The 23,339-nt window shown below is 50.1% G+C and overlaps 1 protein-coding gene across 2 annotated transcripts; it reads right to left on the bottom strand.

The window, feature by feature from the left end:
* Positions 1-1,531: 1,531 nt before the first annotated feature.
* On the bottom strand, positions 1,532-22,038 carry SMO (smoothened, frizzled class receptor). Of its 2 annotated transcripts, none has more exons than XM_021699324.1 (12): positions 21,691-22,038; positions 9,521-9,726; positions 8,564-8,773; positions 8,193-8,365; positions 7,632-7,851; positions 7,420-7,543; positions 6,105-6,197; positions 5,541-5,649; positions 4,530-4,715; positions 3,932-4,080; positions 3,302-3,436; positions 1,532-3,056 (listed from the first exon to the last, which is right to left on the bottom strand). In XM_021699324.1, exons 1-12 carry the CDS (start codon positions 22,016-22,018, stop codon positions 2,623-2,625), a joined length of 2,367 nt encoding a protein of 788 aa, XP_021554999.1. In that variant the 5' UTR covers positions 22,019-22,038; the 3' UTR covers positions 1,532-2,622. The 2 variants fall into 2 exon arrangements, with proteins under 2 accessions (XP_021554999.1, XP_021555000.1); XM_021699325.1 differs by lacking the exon at positions 21,691-22,038 and adding an exon at positions 17,489-17,551.
* Positions 22,039-23,339: the final 1,301 nt, after the last annotated feature.

Raw genomic sequence — 23,339 nt, 5'->3', positions numbered from 1 at the left:
AATAAAACCTTTAAAAAAAATAAAGCCCACAGTCAACTCCCCCTATGGTCCCATTCCTCATCCTGTAAGTGTTTCCCATTAAAGAAAGAAGGGATGGAGGGAATGTCCACGAAGGTGAAAAGAAAGAATATTGTTAACATTTTCCCTTATTTCAGAAAAGATCATTAGACCACACTGATACATTTTACTGTTTTGAATACAGTTGATTGTTGATAAAGGTTAAAAATAGCTATATCCCTGCTGAGAGAGGCACTAATGGCAAGGATGAGTGAGGTAAGCAAGCACCAAGGGGTGCAGGGAGGCCACAGGGAACCCAGCCCAGGAAACCTGGAGGGGAGGAAAAATCCAGAGTCAGAGCTGAGACTGGAGAGTTTGGACTTGGTAGTTAGGAAGACCCTGGGTCCAGGGTCTGTCACATACGAGCTGTGAGGTTGTGCGTCAGTCCTTTTGCTTCGCTGAACTTATTTCTTCAAAAAACTAGCTCCTCTGATCCCTCTGAATTAAACCAGAAGCAGTCAAACACAGTGGCCAAGAGCCCACTCTGGAGCCAGATACCCTGGGAGAATCCCAGCATGACCACTTACTGTATGGCCTCAGGTGAACTATCAAACCTCTCTGTGCCTCACAGATCTGTGGTGAGAGTCGGTGAATTAACGTATGTGAAGTGCTTAGAAAAGAGCCTAGCAAGCTAGCTGTGATTATAATCATTTGTGTGTAATGTACTTAGAATATGATCAGCTCAGGATGTGAGTTCCTTTTTCCCCTGGAATCTAGCTCTGGGCAAAATGCTTATGTCCCCATCACATAAACAAACCCGGTCAGTACTCCACAATACCTTCCCAGTCTGCGGCTATCACCCCCGTTTCTTCCACAGATCCTTTCCACATGATCCGGAGTCCTTGCAACCCACAGCCCAATCTTCTACTGACCTCTTTTTGGAGGAAGTGGGGCTAACAGGCTTTCCTTGGGGAAGTCTGAATTCCTTTGACTGCCCAGCTATGGATCAGAAAGCACTGGTCCTCCTGACACCCCTTTTAGAAGGAAGAGGCCCCCAGAGGTGGGGCCCAGGATTGCCACCGGAGCCGGGCTCACCTACACTAGACGGGGGCCCCTTGCTTCCGATCGTCCCTGCAGAGGCAACCACAGTGAGGCAGCTACGGCCGCAGGAGAGTTTTTGTCCCCATGGAGCCAACTGGCCGGGAAGGCCAGCCAACACATTAAGCTGACATCAGCCTGACATCCGTCGGTTGTGATCTCAATAGCACCAAGCGGCGGGCCTTCCAGAATAGCCTGAGAGGAAGTGGGACACAAACGCGATCAGGACCAGGTAAACAGGTCAAGACCAGGGCCTATGGATTTTACTTTACTTTACTTTATTTTATTAAGGAATCTCTATGGCCAACATGGGGCTCAGACTCTCGACCCGGAGATGAAGAGTCGCATGCTCTACTGACTGAGCCAGTCAGGCGCCCCTCCCAAGACCAGGGCCCGTGAAAAAGAAGCACATCAAGAGTTTATACAAAAACCTTTTATTTACTGCTTGTATTCCTTCTCCCCATCCCTATCCCCATTCTGGAACCCAGCCAGCTCCTAAGGCTTCCTGCGGTCTGGTTCTTGAAACTGGGGCCTCGGGGACAGAGTTAGGGGTTATGAGAGGTGGGAATCTCCTCACCCCCCAGTTGTGGAAGTTGAAGGTAGCTTTCCTGCCTGGCTGAAGCTCCAGCAGCCTCCCAGGGTATCCCCTCAAGTCAGAGGGTCCATCCCCCACTGGATGGATGGGAGGAAGAGATAACACGTGTCTCTCAGGGGCCCAGAGGCTCCCCATCACTCACTGCTTCTACACCACGCCAGGCTCCACAGCCGAACCCATCTCTCACCTGGAGATGGAGCCCAGCCTCAGAGGGGAGGGGGGTGGGGGTGGGGCGGAGCATGCAGCAGTTCTGGGGCCTAATCAACAAACAGGACACAGGAAGAGGTTGGCCTGGTTGAACTGAGATGGGAAAGGGGGAAGGAGGCTGCAGGAGCACACAGGATGGGTTACTGGCCTGGGGTCGGGCCAACTGGACGCCTGTGAAGAGAGGTTATAGCCCCTATGAGAATGAGCACTTCCAGCTCCACAACCATCTGGAAGAAGGAAAAGGGAGCCCTGTCTCCATTTAGACAAAGGGCTAGTGACCCAATAAACACATTTGGTCTGAGAGAGCCAGAAAAGGGCAGCCAGCCCTCATCTGCCAGGCCCGGGCTTTGACTGCCTCATTGGCAACCACAGCCCACTCTGGGTACTGTCACCCCTGCTTCTACCGTTACTGTCCCCCCTCAAGCTCTGCCTATCCCATGACCCTGCTGCAGATGGATACTGCCAGCCAGACTCCAGCTGGCGGGGCAGAAACAAGGACCCCGAGCTCCAGGGCCCTTCCCTGGATGAGGCCTACCCGTGGAGATGTCAGGGCCCTTTCCCACAGTCCCGCTGCCATGAGCCAGACATAGAGAGCCCTCCCAGGAGGGCACTGCACCCTTAGGTTCTCCGGAAGACAAGATCCCGGGGAAGCACTCTCGGGGAGGATGAGGAACCTCAGAATGGTCTTTGCTCCTCTTTCCTAGCCCAGGTCCTGCTCTCCAGGCTCAGAAGTCTGAATCTGCGTCCATGAGCTCTGCCTCCATCAGGTTGGTGCGGGAGTGAATGGGCCCTAGGCCCTGCCGGCAGCCCTGAGCCCAGGCCGTGGGAACTGGGGCACTGGGCAGAAATGGATCCTGCAGGGGACTGGGCTCTGGGCAGAAAGGGTTGGAGACCAGGGTCCAGGCTCTCTGTCGGCAGGATTCCCCAGCTCCCCAGGCACCTGCGGCCACCAAGCACTTCTGCCGGGGCAGCTGAGGCAGGCGAGGAACAGCGCTGGCTGCAGGGGCAGGGGCAGGGTGGTGAAGCTCAGGGGGTGGCACCAGGGGGCACACCTCCTTCTTCCTCTTCCTCCGCTTCTTCTTCCGGCCCAGGCGCTTCTCCAGCTCTGGGGAGATCTCTGCCTCAACCAGCCACAGGTTGGCTTTTTCCTCCGGGGGCACTGACGGCAGGAGAGAGAACGTGAGCTTGGGAGGCTGGCTCTGTCCACATCACCTGATCTCTCCTCGGACCCCTATTTTTGAGCTCTGTGACCCACAACTCTAGGTCTCTAGTGCCTCAGCCCCACACTCTAGACCCTCCAGGGCCTTTCCTTCCTCCTCCCCTCTGGCGGCTGCTGGTGCTCCAGTCCCAAGAACCCCCATCTCCATGCCCCCCACCTTCCTACAGAGGCCTGACCCCTCGTACCTGGAGTTGCCACAGGGGTGACAGACACATCCTGGGGCAGAATGGCTCCTCTCCGAGCCACCATCTTCGTGACATGCTGGGCCCAGGCAGAGGACACGTCGGCGGAGGGCTCATTGAGGTCAAAGGCCAAACCCGCTGTGGGGATGGAAGGCAAGGTTAAGGAATCATGACTGCCTTGGATGATGGCTCCTCCCTGACTCAGCACATTTACCTTCTCCCAGCAGCTCCCTCCCCATCCACCGAGCCCAGAAAGCCCACCCAGGTAATCACAGTGATCTACCCAGTCCGTCTGAAGAGTGGGGCCTCACTAGAGGCCAGAAATCCAGTTCCTGGAACCCTGACTTACTCTAACCCAGGGAGAGCAACTGGAGAAGACAGAAGAAGGGAGAGGGAGATGGGTCCTTTGGAAACCAAGGTACCAGCAAGCGGCCCCAGGGGCATAAGCAGAGGGCAGAGGAGCCAGGGATGGGAGGGGGACTGGAGAGAGTTGAGTGTGTGAGGAGAGGCCGGGGTGCTTTATTCCTCCCAGCCTTCTGGACAGGCCAGGTGTCCACACCAGCCTAGGGGGGTGGGGCCCAGGGACTGTGGGTGTTGAGTGGCTCCCGTGGAGGAAAGGGGCCTGAAGCTCACCCACAGGCCCATCGTGGGAGACAGTGTGCATGCTGAAGGAGAGTTCCTGGCCTGGGTTCTGCAGCAGCTCACGCCGCTTGGAGAAGGCCTTGGCGATCATTTTGCTCTTCTTGATGCGTTTGGGCTCATCATCACTCTGCCCAGTCAACCTGAGAGCAGAAGAGGTGGGGGAGGCGAAGTGGAGGAGCAGCTACTTCCCACCAAATCTTCGGAAAGAGCAGTGAAGCCATTCCTTCCAGGGAAGCAGCCTCTGGAGGGCCCCAAGTCCCTCAAGGACTCTGAGGAACAGAGACCTCTGCAAAGAAGTGGGCCTAGAATTCAGGGCTCCTGTATGCCCAGTACTCTAATCATTCAGATCATTCCACTCTTAGAAGATGGCTCTGCACTTGACCCATCCTCCCAAGGACAGGACAGGAGGTGTCACCAGGGGGCAGTGGTGAGCCACATAGAAGGCGGCCTTAGACAGCTCAGCGCAGACCCTTAGAAAACTAGCCTGCCCAAGACTGCTGGGAGACCATGGAGCCCACACCTATTGGCAGGGACACCAAGCCTGAGAGAGTAAGGCCGCAAGGTCAGAAGCAGCTGGCTGCTGACCCACCTGCACCAGGTGCGCCTCCAGATGAGCAGCGTGGCCTTGGTCCAGACCCAGGTGCTCATGGCAATGCCAGTTCCAAACATGGCAAACAGGTTGATCTTCTCCACCAGGAGGCTAGGGCGATTCTTGATTTCACAGTCGGGGATGGGCTTCTTGGTGGGCAGCCCGATGGTCACATTGGCCTGGCACCTATGGTGGGGGTGGGGGTGGGGTAGCAGACCAGTGAGGCTTTCTGGGTCTCTTGAGTGGTACCCAGACAATCAATCCAAAGACTCCAAAAACAGCTAAGCCCCACACAATGATTCACAACCCTGGGTGCTCGTTAGAGTCACTTGGGACATTAGAGTTACTTGTAATAACTACTAGTGTCTGGGTCACACCCCAGACAATTAAATCAAATCTCTGGGGGAGGACCCGGCATCAGCGTGGTTTAAAGACTGGAAGCTGGAGCCTTTAAGGAAGAGCCGGAGGCAGTCAGGACACGGACTGGTGTCCATTTTAATGAGCCCTGTAACTGCTGTTCCTGCCATCAGCAAGTGTTTTCAGCGGGTGAGCTGCCTTCCTCTCAGATTCATCCTCACGGTGACACAAAAAGGCACAGACAAAGCTAGCAAGTATTAACAGGTTGTTAACCTATCGTAGAGACTACTTCCGCGCAGGGCTCTCTAATAAGCTCTGGGAGAGTACATGAGAATTAGAGCGGCCAGCACAGGGTCGTCAGAGAAGCCCACACACGACAGGGCTTTACCGTTACAAACACACCAGCCAGACGGCGGCTCGTGCAGAGAGGAGGGCAGAGTTGAGCCAGGCTGGGAGAGCTGTCTGCCGTGTTTGCAAATTACAGAGCAAATGACGTCTTGGGCGCCCGGAGCAAGATGGGCAGTTTCACCTGCCATCGGAGGCAGGGACCTGGCAGACCCTTCTGAGGGGCAAGAATTTTATACTTAGGGCACATCTCAGTCCTGGCTCCAGCTCCTGGGGTGGCTGCCCCCCAGCCCCCAGCCCTGCACTCACAACACATAGTCCCGGAAGCTGCGCTCCCACTCAGCCTGGTTGAAGAAGTCGTAGAAATGGCAGCTGAAGGTGATGAGCACGAAGCCAAAGGCCAGGAAGCCAAAAATGCCTGTGGAAGGCCAGGGTGGGACAGAGCATTACGAATCCCAGGTGTGGGAGCAGCAGTGGGGACAAGGTATTTGCCCCACTCAGGCCTAAAAGATAGCTGAGTCTGGGGTGAATCCACGCCAGGCTCAGTTTGCTGTATTCTCCAAAATAAGGCCCGAAGGGCACTTGAGCCAACTGTGGATCAGTGGGCATGAGGAAGCAGTCTTGGCATGAACTTGAATTCTTCTGTCCAAAAAGGTCCCCTTCTTTTGAGCTGCTACCGCCATCAACAGGCAATAGGTGCGCACGTGCGCGCGCGCGCGCACACACACGTGCGTGCGCCCCAAAGCCTTGTCTTGTCCCCCTGGCTGCTAATTGGCACCGCTGACACTGCATCCTCCCAGACCCTATCCTGCAGGTCCCACAACCCCAGGAGGGTCCGGTGTTGGCCTGGCCAAAAGCCTGGGGTCCACTCACCCAGGCGCAGCATGGTCTCATTGATCTTGCTGGCAGCCTTCTCGCTCAGCAACCCCGGATGGTTGCTCTTGATGGAAAACAGAGTCATGACTCCTGAACAGAAGAGAGACTGCAGACATTAGTGGGGCGAGGCCACTCTCCCGGGAGGGATGGGTGTGGCAGGGGGTCCCCAATCTGATTACTCCGATGATTTAAAGCTCGGGGAACTGGAGACGCGGGAGAAAGGGAGCACCACTCTTAGCAGATGTGCTGTGCATCGGCAAGCCCGGGGCAGAGCCCAGAACAGACGTCACGAAGAGAGAGAAGGTGCCTTGGTCCTGACTCCAGCCACGCCTAAGGAAGGCAGCCAGGTCAACGCTGTGCTGATGGAAAAGGCATAGGAAGAGACGCAAGAACAGTGCTATCCAACAGGAATACAACGTCAGCCCCACATACATAATCTCAGATCTTCTGGCAGCCACATCAAAAAAGTAAAAAGCTGCAAGTGAAGCTAATTTCCATACATTTCATAAACAATATGTCATTGTTTATTTAATTGACATTTCAGCATGGAATCCATATAACAAACTATTAATGAGATAGTCTGCTTTCTTTGTGCTAAGCATTTGCAATACAGTGCGGATTTTATACTTAGGGCACATCCCAGTCTGGACGAGTTTCAACACATGTGGCTGGTGGCCACCGTACAGGACAGCAGAGATACAAAACAGAAATCAGAGGCCCAGAGACTGCCAACAAGAGGTGGGCTGAACAGAAGGCTGACAGCACCGGGGGAGGAAGCTGAAGTTTACAAAGAGAATGCAACAAGAATGAGCTAAGAAGAGACGGAGGCTTACTGTGGAGGAGGCGGCTTCAGATGGGAAATGAGGGAACAGCAAATCTGTGCATGTTGTGGAAACTGTTGTGGGTAGGAAGCGGATGAGGAGCCAGGCTCCAAGAGATGGAGAGCAGACAGAAATTCAGGGTGCACACACATGACTGGAGGCCCTGTGCTGGTCCACGGGGACAGGGCAGGCTATTCACCACGTGAGCGCTGCTGGCCCAGGGCTGGGCAGAGGCTGGACCCCAGCTCAGGATCTGTTCAACAGGCTGTGAGCCCTGGCCCAAGGCCCTGGAGAAAGGGGCTGCATTTCTCTGGCCAGCACAAAGGTGCTGCCCCACACCAAGTGCCGTGATACTCTGTCTGCCTCGAGGGGGCACCTGGCACTCAGCACTGAGGCCCTGGGTGAGCCGGCAGCTCCCCGCTCCTACTTCCGCAGAGCAGGTGCTCCCCGCATGTCGTTGCCTGGCTGGTGCTGGCCCAGTGCTCACTCACCTCGGATGAGGAAGTAACCTCCCACAATGAGCACCAGGCCAATCGGGGCCAGGACGAAGCCCGCCCGGTATCGGTAGTTCTTGTAGCCAACAAAACAGATGCCGCTCACGGAGTCCCCATCCACCTGCGGCAGGAAGGGGTGGGTGGGAGGGACAGAGTGGGTCACTGGCCCCCTTACGCTTAGGTCCCCAGCCCCCTACCAGTCACCATACCTGCGCCACGGCAAGGATTGCCACGGTGAGGACAAAGGGGAGTGACCACGTGAGCAGGTGGAAGTAGGAGGTCTTGCCGGAGAGAGGCTGGTAGGTGGTGCCCAGAGCTTTGAAGGAGGTGTGCCAGGCATAGGTGAGGACCACAAACCAGACGACACCGGCCATCAGGGCGTAGTACACGATGACAAAGATGATGACGCAGGACAGGGTCTCGTTGGAGCTGTGCGGACACGTGAGGGGTCACTTGGGGAGGTCATTCTGTACTCCTTTTATCAGCTCTCTCCACCCTGTCCCCAGACCCTCAGCTTCTAAGGTCTGGAGGTTCCCTAGGAGTCAGGGCTTGGAGACAGGACCCAGGTGAGATTCGAAGAGGGTGTGGAAGATGCCCCTTGGAGCAGATGCAAACAATCACAGCCTCACGCGGGAATCTTTGGGCACCACAGGCAGGGCTGAATCCTCCACTGAAATCTCATTTTCAAGCCCAACTTGTCCCTTCCGTGGGAAACACACATTTCAGCCTTCTGCCCCTCACCCTCACCTCTGGGTCCCCAAGACACCTACGTGGGCTCCCCAAGCCTCATGGTGCCATCTGCACGGCAGACGATCTCCCGGCGGGCGCCGTCCATGAACTGGGCCAGCCAGCCAATGCTCCCCACAAAGAAACACGCATTGACGTAGAAGAGAATGACAGCAGGGTAGCGATTCGAGTTCCGCCAGTCAGCCACAAATGTGGCCTGGAAGGGAGAAGGGAGGGCCGTTCTATGAGGTCAGGGTGATGCTGCCGCCACAGGGGCCCTTGTCTGACCCCCGGGACCCGACCAGGTCATCCCCTTCCCACTTCCCTCTGCCCCCAGAGCCCAGCCGACTGACAATCCACTTCCTTCCCACGGCTCCCCGGGCCCGCCCCGCCTGCAGGCCTGCCCTCCGCTGACCAGGGTGAAGAGCGTGCAGAGGCCCGTGACTGCCCCGAAGGCTGCGATGTAGCCGTGCATGTCCTGGTGCTCGGCCTCGGTGAACAGCGGGTTCTGGCACTGGATCCCACAGCCCTCCACGTCCTCATACCAGCTCTTGGGGTTGTCGGTCCGAACCAAGGGAGCCTCGCACTGGCCCGAACTGTTGAACTTGATGTTCTGCACCTCATTCTGGCACAAGGGAAGGGGAGAAGGCGGTGCAAAAGGGAGCAGGACGCCCAGGGTCGAATACGAGGCCTGGGGGTAGCGTGGCAGGGTACCGAAGACAAAAAGCACAGGCTGGGGACAGCCTTCCGGCTTTTGAATCCCAGCCCGGCCGCTCAGTGACAAATGATATCAATAGCCTGGGGCACATTCTTTGACCTCTCTGTTCCCTCAGTTTCCCCAGCTATAAGATAGCAGTTGCTACGTCATGGTGTGGTGTAAGGGTTAAATGAATAAATAGATGTAAAGTGCTCATAGGGTATTTGGCAGGTAGTGAATAGTAACGACTAGGATTATTGCCAATATCATTGCTGTTAATTATTATTATTACTTATGACCTCTCCCTTACCACCAGAATGAGATCACCCCCCTGTCTTGGTATCTCTAGCTGTTTTATGTGCCTTGATTCCCTAAATACATGATAAACTTCTTGGAGAAGGAGTTCCTGTCGTCCATGATGCCGGAAACCCCCCAACACCTAGTAGAGTAGGTGCTCAAAAAATATTTGTTGAACACAGTTATCTTTTATAAATAAACAGATAATCCCTAATAGACGGGCCCAGCCAGGGAACGTCGGTTTGGGTGTGTGGCTCATTGACCCCCATGGCTGCAGATTTGGGGTCTTGCACAAGAGAAGGCTGTGGGGCTCCCCTTGCCCCTGCCTCCTGTGGGGGCCCTGCCCTAGGCCTGGGGCTTGCCCCTCAAAGCACTCACCGGGCAGCCCTCGGGGAAGTGGTCAGGGGTGCAGCGCAGGAAGTCAGGCCAGCCGCGCTCCCTCTCCACGATGGCACAAGGCCCTCGGGTAGCCTGGCAGAGGGTGCGGCTGGGCAGCTCCACCCGGTCATTCTCGCATTTGGGCATGTACACAGCGCACAGCAGGGGCTGGATCACTGCCCAGCAGCGGGGGGCGTTCCGGAGGCCTGCGGGGAGGCAACAGTGTGGATGCATGGCGGTGAAACCCCTCCTCACGCTGACCCACAGTCACAGCTGTTCCCAGGCCTAAGGCAAGTCTCTGCCGCCGTGCTAGAGCTCTCAGGCACAGTGTTTCTCAACAGGGCATTTGGGCCGGATGATTCTTTGTGCTGCGGGACTGTCCCAAGAGAGTGCAGCACATCCAGCCTCCCTAGACTCTTCCCACTAATTGCCAGCAGAACCCTTAAGTCATTATGACAACCAAAAAATGCCCCCCCCCTCCCGCCCTTACTCCAGGCTTGGTGACTGGAAGAAGGCCTGAAGGGGAGCTTCTGGGAGGCTGGTAATGTTCCATTTCTTGATCTGGTAGTGTTTGTGTGTGTGTGTGTTCACCTTATGAAAGTGCGCCTGTGATCCATACACTTTTCTGTATGTATATTGTAATTCAATTTAAGTTTTTAAAAAGCAGCCTCCATTTCCAAATGCCCTGCTGGGGGGTTTAGTGCCTCTGGCTGAGAACCCCAAGTCGACTTGCCTTTTTTTACCTTTTCAGGGGCATTCTTAAAACCTTCTACAGGTCTCTTCCAGGGGAAAGGGAGGTGGTGGGACCCACCCCACACAGGGCCCGTGCACCAGAATCAGATGTTGCCCCTCACCCAGACCCCAGGATCCTTGTTCCTCTTACCAACTTGAGGTGAAACAGAGAACAGGTGGGAGCTTAAGAAGAGGTAGTCAGGGGAGTCAGGTACTCCAGAGCCAGAAGAGGAAACAGGAAATCAGATGGAGAGAAACAGAGGAGGCTCTGTCCAGTGCAGAGGGAGGAAACGTGTTGTCAGCAAGGCAGAAACAGGTAGAGGTCTCCCGGCACCCCTGGCCCAACCCAGGCCTCTACCCTGCTCCCCAGTGGCTGGGTCCACTCAGCAATCTGCCCCCCCTTTGCCCCTCCCAAGTCATCCCTGCTTCAGGAACACCTGTTACCCACACAAGAAGTTGTGTTAGGAGAAGCTTCTAAGGACGTGAGACCAAATTGGGTGACTGCCACACTGCCAGGCTGTGGGCGGTGGGGGCAGGTACCTGCTCTTTTTGGGAGGGAGGTAATACGGTAGAGGGATACGGGGCATGGAAACTGCATTTAGCCTCCCTGGGTCCAAGCCTTGGCTCTACCATTTCCCGGCTGTGTGATCTTGGGCAAATTTATCTCTAGCCTCAGTTTCCTCATCTGTGAAATGGGGATAATAGATTTACCTCATGGAAATGTTGTGAAGAGTTAGATAATGCATTGAATCTGTTTAGCATGGTACCTGTCAGATAGTAGGCACTCAGGAAATATTAGCTGTTATTACTCATCTGAGATCTCTGATCACTCACAGCTCCCACTACCACAGAGCCTATTCCTGGGGCACAGAGCAAGTTCCTGTCAAGAAGCAATGTCCTGGGACACCTGGGTGGTTCAGTCGGTTGGGCATCTGCCTTCGGCTCAGGTCATGATCCCAGAGTCCTGGGATCGAGCCCTGCATCGGGCTCCGTGCTCAGCAGGGAGCCTGCTTCTCCCTCTCCTTCTGCCTGCCGCTTTCCCTGCTTGTGTTCTCCTCCCCCCCTCACCGACAAATAAAATGAATAAAATCTTAAAAAAAAAAAAAAAAGGAAGCAAAGCCCTCGGTTAACTGTTCCCAGACCCGATTCAAATCGGAATCACCTGGGGATCCTTATCATTCTAGATGGAGAAACCCACTCTGAGAAATTCTGACCAAGTGGGTATGGATGGAGAACACAGCAGTGGTTATCAGGAGTTGGGTAGGAGGAGAATTTGCCTACAAAGGGGCAGCACAAGGGACCATTTGGGTCTGATGGGATTGTCACTCTCTTGAGTGTAGTGGCTGCTTACATAACTCTGTGTTTGTCTAAAGTCATAGAAGCTGTACAACAAAGAAAAAGTGAATGTTACTGATGTTTACTGAACAATATATTTTAAATGGGGGATCTCACTGGAGTAAAATGTATTCTAGAGGAGCAGCAAGCAGTTGATTAATAAAAATACTGTGTTATTTTTCAGCATTTTGTGATATTTGCAGTAATCAACTTCTAAAAATGTGGAATTTTGTTGCTTTTTTTTCTCGTTTTAAATACTGTTTTGTACCTGAAAAATAAACTCCCTAAGGAAAAGAGATTATTAAAGAAATCTTAAAAGACTATTGAAGAACTACCTAGGGAAAAAAACTTTGGATCCTTACCCCATTTCTTACATAAAAATAATTTCCAGATGAATCAAAATGACTACATGAGTTTTAAAAATTAAAGTACCAGAGGAAAAGATGGGAAATGGTTTTTAAAATCTTGAAGTAGAGAGGGCTTTCTGAAGTATGACACAAAACTCAGAAGCTATAAAAGATTTTAAAAGACTTCAGAAAAATAAAATCAGTAGAGTAAAAAACAAAATCATAAGAAAAGCAACACACTGAGAAAATATATTTCAGATACATATCACAGGTAAGGAGCTAATTTCCTTATGTGCATGAAGCTCTTCCACATCAGTTAGAAATTCATAATCCTATAGAAAAATGGGCAAAAGACAAAGCTCAAACTCAAATGGCCTTTAAGCACATAAAGAGACATTCAATCTCATTCTTTTTTTTTTTTTTTAAGATTTTATTTATGTATTTGAAAGAGAGCTCAAGCGGTGGAGAGGGAGAATCAGGCTGCCCATCAAGCAGGGTGCCTGATGAGGGGCTTGATCTCAGGACCCTGGGATCATGACCTGAGCCGAAGGCAGCTGTTTAACCAACTGAGCCACCCAGGAGCCCCTCATTCTTTTTTTTTTTTTTAAGATTTTATTCATTTATTTTAGAGAGAGAGAGTGCAAGCAGGAGGAGGGGCAGGGTGGGCTCCCTCCCACCACCCTGAGATCATGACCTGGGCTGAAACCAAGAGTCAGACCAACAGTCCAAAGCTCAACCGACTCAGCCATCCAGGTGCCCGTCAACCTCACTCTTAATAAACTAAATGTGAAATAAAACTACAATGAGATATAATTTTTTAACTTTTAGAGTGATAAAGATCAAAACATTCGAAAACGTATTGACAAGAATGTGGGTGAAACTGGCACTTATATTTTTAGTAAGAACAGAAATTAGTAAACACTTGTGGAGACTATTTGGCATTATCTATCAGAACTTTATGGTAGCAATCCCACTTCACATGTTTACAAAAATAATACATGAGATTATTCATTGCAGCATCGTTTGTAACAGCAAAAGAGTAGACACTGCATGAATGCATAGCCATCAATAGGAGGCCAGCTACATAAAATATCATATATCAATATAATAGGACACTACGCAAGGTTGAACTCTTTGCACTGAAATCGAACTATCTCCAATGCATCTAGTTAAATGGATGCAGTTGCATGAGAACAGTCTGAAGAGCAGGCTACTACTGGGTGCAGGAGGAAAAAGACTAAGGACACATCTACATTTATATATATGTTGGATATCTCTAAAAGGACACATAAAAATCATACTGTGGTTGCCTCTAGGAAGGGGAAATCAGTAGCTGGAAGCAGAAGTGGAGGGATTAACTTTGGTTACTTTTGAATTTTGTACCATGTGCACATACTACCAACTTTTTAGATGTCATTAAGCTTAAAAAAATAAATATGCAAATTATTGAGATGGGGGAATCTCCTTAGAGAAGGGAACAAAATTGTAGACAGGAAGAAAGGGGATATCAACTTCATCTGTGTATTGTTTTACTTCTTTCATTTTATTAAAATATCAAACAAAAAAAATAAAGACACAGGTGTTTTATTAGTCTTGGCATTTTTCTATATTCACAGACTTTTTTTTTTTTTTTTTTTTTATTCATGAGAGAGAGAGAGAGGCAGAGGGAGAAGCAGGCTCCCAAGGAGCAGGGAGCCCGATGTGGGGCTCGATCCCAGGACCCTGGGATCATGACCTGAGCCGAAGGCAGACGCTTAACCATCTGAGCCACCCAGGCGCCCCTATATTCACAGACTTCTTAAATATTTGCCACGATTTAAACTTTTTTTAAAAGATTTTTTTTAATTTATTTGAGAGACAGCACACATGGGGGGGAGGGGCAGAGGGAGAGGGAGAAGCAGGCTCCCCGCTGAGCAAGGAGCCCGACGCAGGGCTCGATCCCAGGACCCTGAGATCATGACCTGAGCCAAAGGTGATGCCTAACTGACTGAGCCACCCAACCACAATTGAAATTTTAAAAATTTTTAAATGACTTTTTGTGTGGTTCTGATGATCAGTCAAGTTGAAAACCATTGTTCTGAGATTGGCTTAACATTAGGAAATTCAACCAATGCCATTTATCCCATTAACAGATTAAAGAAGAAAAAAACCAGATGATCATATCAGTATATGTAGAAGTAGTTGATAGAGTCCAACATGCATCCATGATAAAAAGAAGAATAGGCAAATTAGGAATAAAACAACACTTTCTTAATCTGATAAAATGTAACTACAGGAAACCTATACCAAACATCGTACGTGATGGTGAAGGATAGAAAAACTTTAGAATACAGAAACTAAGTCAGAGATCAGGGATGCTGCTACTTTTACCGCTTGTATTTAACAATGTACTGGATGTCTTAAGCACTGCATTAAGGCAATAAAGATGAAAAAATACACACCTTGAAAACAGAGACACAAAACTCATTATTCACAAATGAGATGGCTGTGTGTGTAGAATAAATTTAGCTAGTTTACTGGATTCAAAATCAATTGTATTTCTAAATGCCAGCAACAAACAGAAAATGAAATGTTACAGGGACTATTTATAATTGTATTTTAAAAATCAAGTATCCAGGACTATATCTAACAAATGACATTGAAACGCTGCACAAAAATTAAAAAATTGAGAAAATGAAAGATCTAAATAGACAGAAATATATAATGAAATGATTGGAAGACTCAATATTGTAAGGATGTCTTTTTTTTTTTTTCAAATTAGTCTGTATACTCAATGTAATCCCCATCAAAACCACCACCAACTATTTTTATATTAAAACACAAAAGGGTCAAGAGTATCCCAGACTCTATTAGATACTCCTGTACCATAAATACTATAAGTACTGTAAGAACAGTGATGGGGCGCCTGGGTGGTGCAGTCGGTTAGGCGTCCAACTCTTGGTTTTGGCTTAGGTTGTGATCTCATGGTGGTGAGACTGAGCCCCGCGTCGGGCTTTGCACTCAGCACAGAGTCTGCTTGAGACTTTCTCTCTCCCTCTCCCACTCCCTCTATCCCTCCCACTCATGCTCTCTCTTTCTCTCTAAAATAAATAAATAAATCTTATATATAAAAAAAAGAACAGTGGAGGTTCTTGGCTTGGAACTCACAAAGGATTCTTACAGTGAATTTAGGGGCCCATGAACTTAGATGAGAAAAAAATTACATCTAACAGAAATTTAGCCTTTCCTTCAATTATGGATGTAAGCCACATACTACAGTAATGTTATCAGTACTTGTGTTTTTGTCACAAATGGAAATCAGATATTTTTGTTATAGATATCTCAAAATATTGTTACTGTTTATCTCTACCTTGACATTATGGTGGTTATTAAACACATAGTACATCTTACTTAGTGTATTAATAAATAAGCACATATATGTTAGATCACAAAATTGTTTTAATATATTTGATATTTATATTTCAATATAATTCATTTCCTTTGTAATCCTATATGCTCCTTTTTAATCCTATGTGTTTTACCTTATAAATTTAAAAATAGTATACTGAGAAGGGGCCCATAGGTTTTACCAGACTGCCAAAGAGGTTCATAGCCCAAAGAAGGTGAAGAACCATGCTATAAAGATGTGATAATTAAAAAATAAAAGATATGATTATTAAGATGGTACATATTGGCAAGGGATAGACAAAAGAGAGCCATGGAACAGAATAAAGGTCCCAGAAACAAATAGATATTTGGACACTTGATTTATGACAGAGCAGTGGAGCAAGGATATTCTTTTTAACAAATGATGTTGAGACATGTATGAAACTAGTAAATTACATGTCTAAATTGAAAGGAAAATCTAAAAAGTTTGGAGAAGATAACATAAGAGAATAAGTTTATAACTTTGTGTTATGACAGGACTTTTTTTTTTAAGATTTATTTATTTATTTTAGAGAGAGTGTGTGTGTGTGCATGAGCAGGGGTGGGGAGGGGCAGAGGGAGAGAGAGAGAGGGGAAGCAGGCTCCCCAATGAGCAGGGAGCCCCATGCAGGGCAACTTCAAGATCCTGAGATCATGACCTGAGCCAAAACCATGAGTAGGATGCTTAACCAACTGAGCCACCCAGGCACCCCATGAAAGGACTTTTTAAAATAAGACAATAAGCACGAATCATAAAAGTTTTATAAATGACTACCTTAAAGCTCCGAACTTCTGTTTAACAGAAGACACAGAGAGAATGAAAAGGCAAGCCACAGAAAATATTTTCAATGCATACAACCAATAAAGGACTCATACCCAGCATAAAGAACTCTTACAAATCTTATGAAAATGACAGTCCTATAGAAAAATGGGCCAAAAATGTGAATAGACATTTCATACTAGAAGAAATCCAAATGGTCAGTAATCATTTGAAATGGTGCTTAACCTCACTAGTTATCAGGGAAACACAAATTAAAACCACAAACACATACCACAATATATCCACCAGATTGGCAAAAATGTAAAAGGCTGACACCACCAAGGATCAGGAATCATGCGGAGCAATGGCGACTCTTCTACGGGATTAGTGGGGAACCTAATTTGGCACAACCGCTCTGGAGAACTGTTTTGTATTACCCACTAAAGCTAAAGGTTATGCATCCCCTATTGTCTGGTAATCCCATTCCTCTAAGTAGGTACCTAAGGAAACTTGACCCAGGTGCACCAGGATATACATAGAATACTCACAGCAATGGTATTCACAGTGGCCAAAAATTGGACACAACTTAAATGTTTAACAGCAATAAGATGGATTAATAAATTGTGATATATTCTACAATGGAATACCGATCGGCAATGAAAAAAAAAAATGAGCTGCAATAACATGGATGAATCTTACAAAAGAATATATAACAAAAGAAGCCAGACATAAAAGACATAAAAGAAAATACGTATCATGATTTGTATAAAGCTCAAAAACATTAAAAACTGAGGGGCGCCTGGGTGGCTCAGTTGTTGGGCATCTGCCTTTGGCTCAGGTTGTGGTCCTGGGGTCTTGGGATCGAGCCCAGCATCAGGCTCCCTGCTCTGCGGGGAGCCTGCTTCTCCCTCTCCCACTCCCCCTGCTTGTGTTCCCTCTCTCACTGTTCTCTCTTTGTCAAATAAATAAAATCTTAAAAAAACCCCAAAACTTTCAAAACTGAAATATCCTGTTTAGGGATTCCAAAACTAGATGATAAAACTATAGAGGAAAGGGGCGTCTGCCGTTGGCTCAGGTCATGATCCCAGGGTCCTGGGATCGAGCCCCGCATCGGGCTCCCCGCTCGGCGGGAAGCCTGCTTCTCCCTCTCCCACTCCCCCTGCTTGTGTTCCCTCTCTCGCTGTCTCTCTCTCTGTCAAATAAATAAATAAAATCTTAAAAAAAAAAAACTATAGAGGAAAAAGGAATTGATAATCAAAAACATCAGGGTAGTGGTTACTTCTAGAAGACAAAGGAAGGAGATGTGATTGAAAAAGACAAATGGGAGCTTCTGGCCATGATCTAGTTCTTGACTCAGGTGTCACTTTATAATTATTTGTTAGTTAGTACCTCTGTGTTTTATGCACTTCCTGTATACATGCAGCATTTCACAATTAAAAAGTTAAAAATCTCATCACGCGTGGCTGGCTCAGTCGGAGGAGTGTGCAACTCTTGATCTCGGGGTTGTGGGTTCAAGCCCCACGTCGGGTGTAGAGATTACTTAAAAATAAAATCTTTAAAAATAAATAAATAAAAATGAATTAAAAAGTGAAAAATCTAAAGCAAAAATTAAAACTCGGGCTGATAAACGCTTTTCTGTATTTTCACACTTTCCAAATATATAGATCTTAACTGATTCTCCTCGTCAGCCAGGTTTGGGAATAGCTCTAGGGAAATTCTTTCTGATCTGCCCCTGCAAACAACCCACCATCACCAACACCATCCCTCCTCTCATCACCTCAACCAGATGTCTGAGAGGAAAAGAGAAATTCCTCCCAGCTTCTCTGGCCCTCTTCCGCTGGCTGCCCCCGGCTGGGTAGCAAGGCCACACATCACTGTGCACACACTGGTCAAAGAGGCTACGTGCTGGCTGACAGGGACTTATTTCCCTCACCGGCCGCAGGTCTCTGCTTTCTTGCCCCATTTACCAAACCAGATTTGGCCCAAGGTGGACCGCGGCCTGGATATTATGTTTGTCTGGTCAGCTTGGAATGCTTATGAAGAGACATTTCAAGCTATAATGGGGAAAGATGCTGAGTGCCTGAACATGCCCAAGTCCAGAGAGTCGAAGGATATAGGAGAGACCTGAGTTCTCTGCAGATCTAGAAAGTAGTCCAGCCTGAGCTATAAACTTCCTCGCTCAATGGTGTACTTCCAAAGGCTCTAGGCTGAGGGAGCACACAGTGGTTGCTCTCTTCAGCAACTCCTATTCCAAATCTGCCAGTAATCTCCACAGAGATGTCCACTGAGCACCTCTAATTCACATGGCCCAACTGAAGCCATGCTTTCTTCCTAAACATACTCCTCCTCCAGCATTCCCTTAGGCAAAATCACGATACCACCTTGCCCTCAAGCCTGAAACCTAGGTCCTCCTTCTGGCTCATGCCTTCCATCCAACTCATCGGCAAGTCCCATTGGTTCTACTCGGAAATTCTGGGATCTGTCCACTTCCTTCAGCTGTACCCATCATCTCTGGATGATGGACCTCCACCTCCATCATGACCACCATCATATCTCACCTGAACTACTTCAACCATGCCCTAGACAAGCAACCCGGCTCCAGGCCCTCCCTCCTCCCATGGCTTCTTCACACAATACTCAAAGAGATCTTTCTAAAATGCAAATATGATTACATCTCTCCCTTGCTCAAAAGCTGTCAGTGGCTCCTTATTATCTCCTAGATAACATCCAAACTTCTTAATACGGGGTATGAATCCCTCTGCTTTCTAACTCTCTAGGTCTTATCTCTTATAATTCTATCCCTCACATGCTTTGATCCAGCTCTGCTAAAATTCTTACACTCTTTTAAAAGTACCAAGCCCTCTCACCTCCTCACCTTTGCATGCTGTCCCCTCTTCCTATTCCTTCCCATCCAACCTTTCCTTGGCTCAGGTAATTCCTACTTATTTCTCAGGTCATAGGCTAAAGGTCAGTTCCTCTGGGGGTCTTCCCTTGCTCCCCAAAGTCCTTTGTGTTCCTCGAGCACCCTACCCTGTCACAATACCTCTCACAGGAACTGCTAAAGCTGTTTGTCTTTTTCCCTTTGATTTCCCTCCCCTTTGAGATCATGTCTGTACTCCTCATCTTTATATGCCCCAGAACCTGACCCAGGCTGACATATAGCAAGCATCCAGTGCCTAATTTAATCAATGAGTGGATAGCTGTGTACTTAGAACTCTGAGGCTTTAAAAAAAAGTGAAGAACCAGGCTCGACCTTCAAAAGTTTACAGATGAAGACAACCTAGATCATCTTCATCCTTCACCCACAAAAACACCTCCAAAAGCCAGGTGACACCGGCCCTTTAGTCATGGTCAAATCAAGACCACTCACTCAGGACAGGACAAATCACTCACCAGAGGCTCCCAGACAAAGGCCTGTCGGTGATTCTTAGAGTTGGCTCTGATTTATTCTACCCACCACTGGCCCAGCTTGCACCACCATCTGCTTTCTGACCCCACTGCCCAGAACATCTAGCAGAAAGACCCAAAGCAGAAAGAACAAGCAGTAAACACATGGGAATGTGACTGAGCTGAGGGATGATGGCAGCAGAGAAAACTTCAGTGTGAACTAAAGACCTGGGCTCCGGGCTGGCACCTCTGCAGGACCCGGCCTCACCAGATGCCCAGCTGGTAAGGATCAAAACTGCACAGCCAGCAGATGGTTCTAACTCCTAAACTTTCCTGCCAAAACCACTTCTGCCTGCTCAGCAGCTTCTCTCAGGAGTATGGACTGGAAAGAGGTCCATACCCTTCCTCCTTGATTTGATGGTAACTACAGAAGGGCAGCATCACCCATGTATTTAACTTAGGAGAATTCAACCATGAGGCCCTGCAAAATAAATAAGGAGAGAGAGGTGGGGGTGGGGGAGGCATCAATACCTTCTCAGTGTGAGTGTCTCAGAACTGGGGAAGCTCCTAGTGCTGAGAGATCTGCTTTTCCAACAACTGGCTCCTAAACGAAAACCTTCTTTCAGGCAGTGCTCAAAGAAACCTGCTTATCCCTTTCTTTCGTGTTCCTTTTTTATTCTTTCAGTCTTCCGCTCTTTTGCATTTACGTAACTTTAAAGACTAAAATTATATTCTCTAGGTATGCCCCTTCTTATATACTATACATTCCTATATGTTACACATTTATACAAACATATTACCATTAAAAGAGTGTATAGGCAAAATCACATAGACCTTATGTTACGGTAATTTATGGATTTTTCAAAGCAACTGTTGATTACACATAGTTTCTGCCTACATGCTGACTTTAGAACCTGATTCCCACTAAGGATGTAGCTCCACCATGGGTACCATCTCCCAAGTTCCTCCTCTGGCATCTGCCAGAGAATGATACCAGGCCAGGAATGACATGGCTTTGTCCAACATCCAGCAATGACTCTGAGAACTCTAGTGGCCAAGTTGACAATGACAGGCAGCCTACATAATGCTCCCTCCTTCAGGATCATCACCAGCCCCCAGGGCAGAAGGAAGATGTAGGGCACCCAAGGCCTGTCGAAAGAAGGAAGTTGCCAAGTTGGCTCCTGACTTCTGGTTTTCTGTTTCAAGGACAGTTTTGGAATCACATGGACTAGAAGCAAGGGATGACAAGACCAGTTCTTTTCCCCAGGCCCCTTCAGGCCCCCAACCGAGAAGAGTGACACGTGGGGAGAGAATCCACTCCACACTGCTTAGGAAGGATTTGTTTGGGTTCACTCTGCAGTTTTTCAGGTAGGCCATAATCCTACCGTGAGGTGAGTGCTCTGGGACTTCAGACCACTATGAAAGTTTCCACAGGCTCTCAGCATCCCAGACTTAAGTGTCCTTCCGCAGCCCTGACCAGCCTGAGGATCCAAACTTCCAAAGAATACACAAATAATTCTTAGAATAGTCTCATACCTTCACAACCTCAGAAAAAGATCAGAGTCCCCATTTTTCAGATGAGGAAACAGTGAAATCTCCTGTAAAAGCAAGACAGGATCACCGTTCTCTGGACTTCCTGTCTCCCAAAACAAGATTTCTGGAAATTTCTGCTTAACTTTTAATTACTCAACACCAGGGGGTTTCGATTCCGTCACAAATTTCACTCAGTTCTTTCCCCCCACCCTGTCCCTCAATGCCTAAATCTTCTACCCCATCCTTTTCCGTTTTTCCTCTTCAACTCTGGACTTCCCGGTTGGTTTCTTTTCCAAGATCTAAACACCTCCTTGAATCCCCAAGGACCCCGCTTCCAAAGCAGCACTGAGGTGGAGCAGCTCCATTTCTTAAAAAACGTCCTTCCCCGTGGCTCTGAGCCCCTTCCTCATGGGCCCCTCAATTCCCCCGCAGCCTTTGCGCACCCACCCTGCTCCGGCCTTTTGTGACCGGCTCCCTCCACTGCCTCGCCCTCCCTCCTCCTCACCGAGGATCCCATCCTGCTTACAGGCAGCACCCAAAGTTCCAGACTGTGTTCCTCAACTCTCCCGGGTGCAGCTCCCGCCCTCGCCAAAGCTCAGGCCCGAGCCTGTTCTGTCCAAGAGTCCCGCATCCCACCGCGGCAGCCCCGGCTCCGGCTCCCGCGCGCTTACCGGACCAGAGCACGAGCTTGCCGTGCGCTTCTTCCTGGGAGTCCGAGTCCCCGGCCAGCAGCGTGGAGGTGGCCCCGTAGGGCAGCGCCGAGCCCAGGCACACGTTGTAGCGCAGCGGCTCGCAGGGGGCTGCGCGGCCGCAGTGGCTCAGCAGCGGCGGAGGGCCGGTCACCGCCGCGCTCCTCCTCGCGCTCCCGCCGGCGCTCCGCGGCCCAGGCCCAGTCGCGTTCCCGCTCAAGGCCGTCCCCCGGCCCGGGCCCCCCAGCAGCAACAGCAGCAGCCCCAGGAGCAGGATCTCCGGCCCCCGTGCGAGGCGGGCAGCGGCCATGGCCAAACCCGCCAACTCAGCAGAAGCCCCGGCGCCCCCGCCCGCTCCCCGGAGCCCCCCGGCCACACACGCAACCCTTGGGGCCGCGGAGGTGGCTCAGGCGACCTGTGCGCCCCGCAAGTCCGGTGCCGGGCCCCCTCGGACGCTCGGCGCTCCGCGGGGCCTCGGAGCCCAACTTCGCAAACTTTGGACCCCGGGGCCCATGTTGGGCGGCTGAGGCCCCCGCCGGGATGCACAACTCTCTACTCTTTCTCCGGCCAATCCAAGTTGTCTTCAGCCCCGGGAGCCCCCTGGGCCCCCAATCTCCAGCCCCATTCCCTCTTCCACCATTAAAACTACCTCCCGGCCCTGCGATGGAGGCCAGGCGCGGGCCGGCGGTGGGGGACTAGCTCCCCGGCTTCCCCTCTGCGCCAGCCCGCGGCCCAGCCGCCACCTTCGCCCGAGCGCGCAGCAGCCCCCCGACTTCTCCCACCGACTCCCCAGCTCCTTTGTTGCTCTAGCTCGCTCGGCTCTCTGGAATGCACGGGCCCTGCCGAGCCAAGCCCGGCCCCACCTCCGCCACGGCTTGGGGAGGGACTGGCTGAGGGAGGGAAGAGGAGGGGAGGGGATGCGAGAGAGGAGGAGCGCGAGCTTCACTGTCCCGGGCGCCCTGAGGGGCCCGGGCCAGGGGGCTCTGGTGACCCCGTTCGCCGCCCTGGAGCAAGAGATGGGAGGAAATCGTGGCCGGGAGCTGCAACCAGACTCAGCGGGCACTTTGATCGGCCCGAGGATCGTTCGACTTGGTCATCTGCAGGGAATAGACTCTTCTGGTTTACGATGGGAGAGACCGGGGATGCCTGAAGTCAGCAGAAGCCTCTTCTACATCCTTGCCCCGTCCCCCAACGCGCCAGTTTTTTCTGTTTTTGGTTAGATCTTTCGACTTGTCCCGGGGCTCCATGGAAGAGAACCAGGGTTGGGTGGACTTGCTTGTCTCAATCCTTCCAGCTCAGGACCGGTGTGAGAGAAGAGCTCAGAGTCACTCGGGCTGCTGTTAACCTGTGAGAGCAGGTGTTTGGAAACCAAACGTGCCCACATCAGCCTGTATTGCTACAGATGTGTGAAGTGCGAGCCGTGGTTTCCAACGACTGACCCTGGCATGTCTTTGGTTACGTTCAAAGGAAGCCATTCCTTTCTTTATGGCCCTTGCTGCTCATATGCTGGCTGAGGAAGTTTCTGCTGCTTTCCTTCCCTATTCTACTCATTTGGCCTTTCCTCACTCCTTTACTTGTGGGGCTTTGAGTCACCGCACTTGATTTCACCCTGCAACAGTTTACACCTACAG

Source organism: Neomonachus schauinslandi, chromosome 12 (genome assembly GCF_002201575.2).
Source record: "Neomonachus schauinslandi chromosome 12, ASM220157v2, whole genome shotgun sequence".
NCBI lineage: Eukaryota > Metazoa > Chordata > Mammalia > Carnivora > Phocidae > Neomonachus > Neomonachus schauinslandi.
The sequence above is the reverse complement of the archived record's forward strand: the minus strand, read 5'-3'. Positions and strand labels throughout refer to the sequence as shown.

Coding starts and splice junctions, on each gene's coding strand:
- SMO (XM_021699324.1), bottom strand. CDS start 22,018: ATGGCCGCTGCCCGCCTCGCACGGGGGCCGGAGATCCTGCTCCTGGGG. Junction 8,774..9,520: donor ACTTCCCCGAGGGCTGCCCG/GTGAGTGCTTTG, acceptor CCCTTGTGCCAG/AATGAGGTGCAGAACATCAA. Junction 7,852..8,192: donor ATGAGGCTTGGGGAGCCCAC/GTAGGTGTCTTG, acceptor GTGTCCGCACAG/CTCCAACGAGACCCTGTCCT.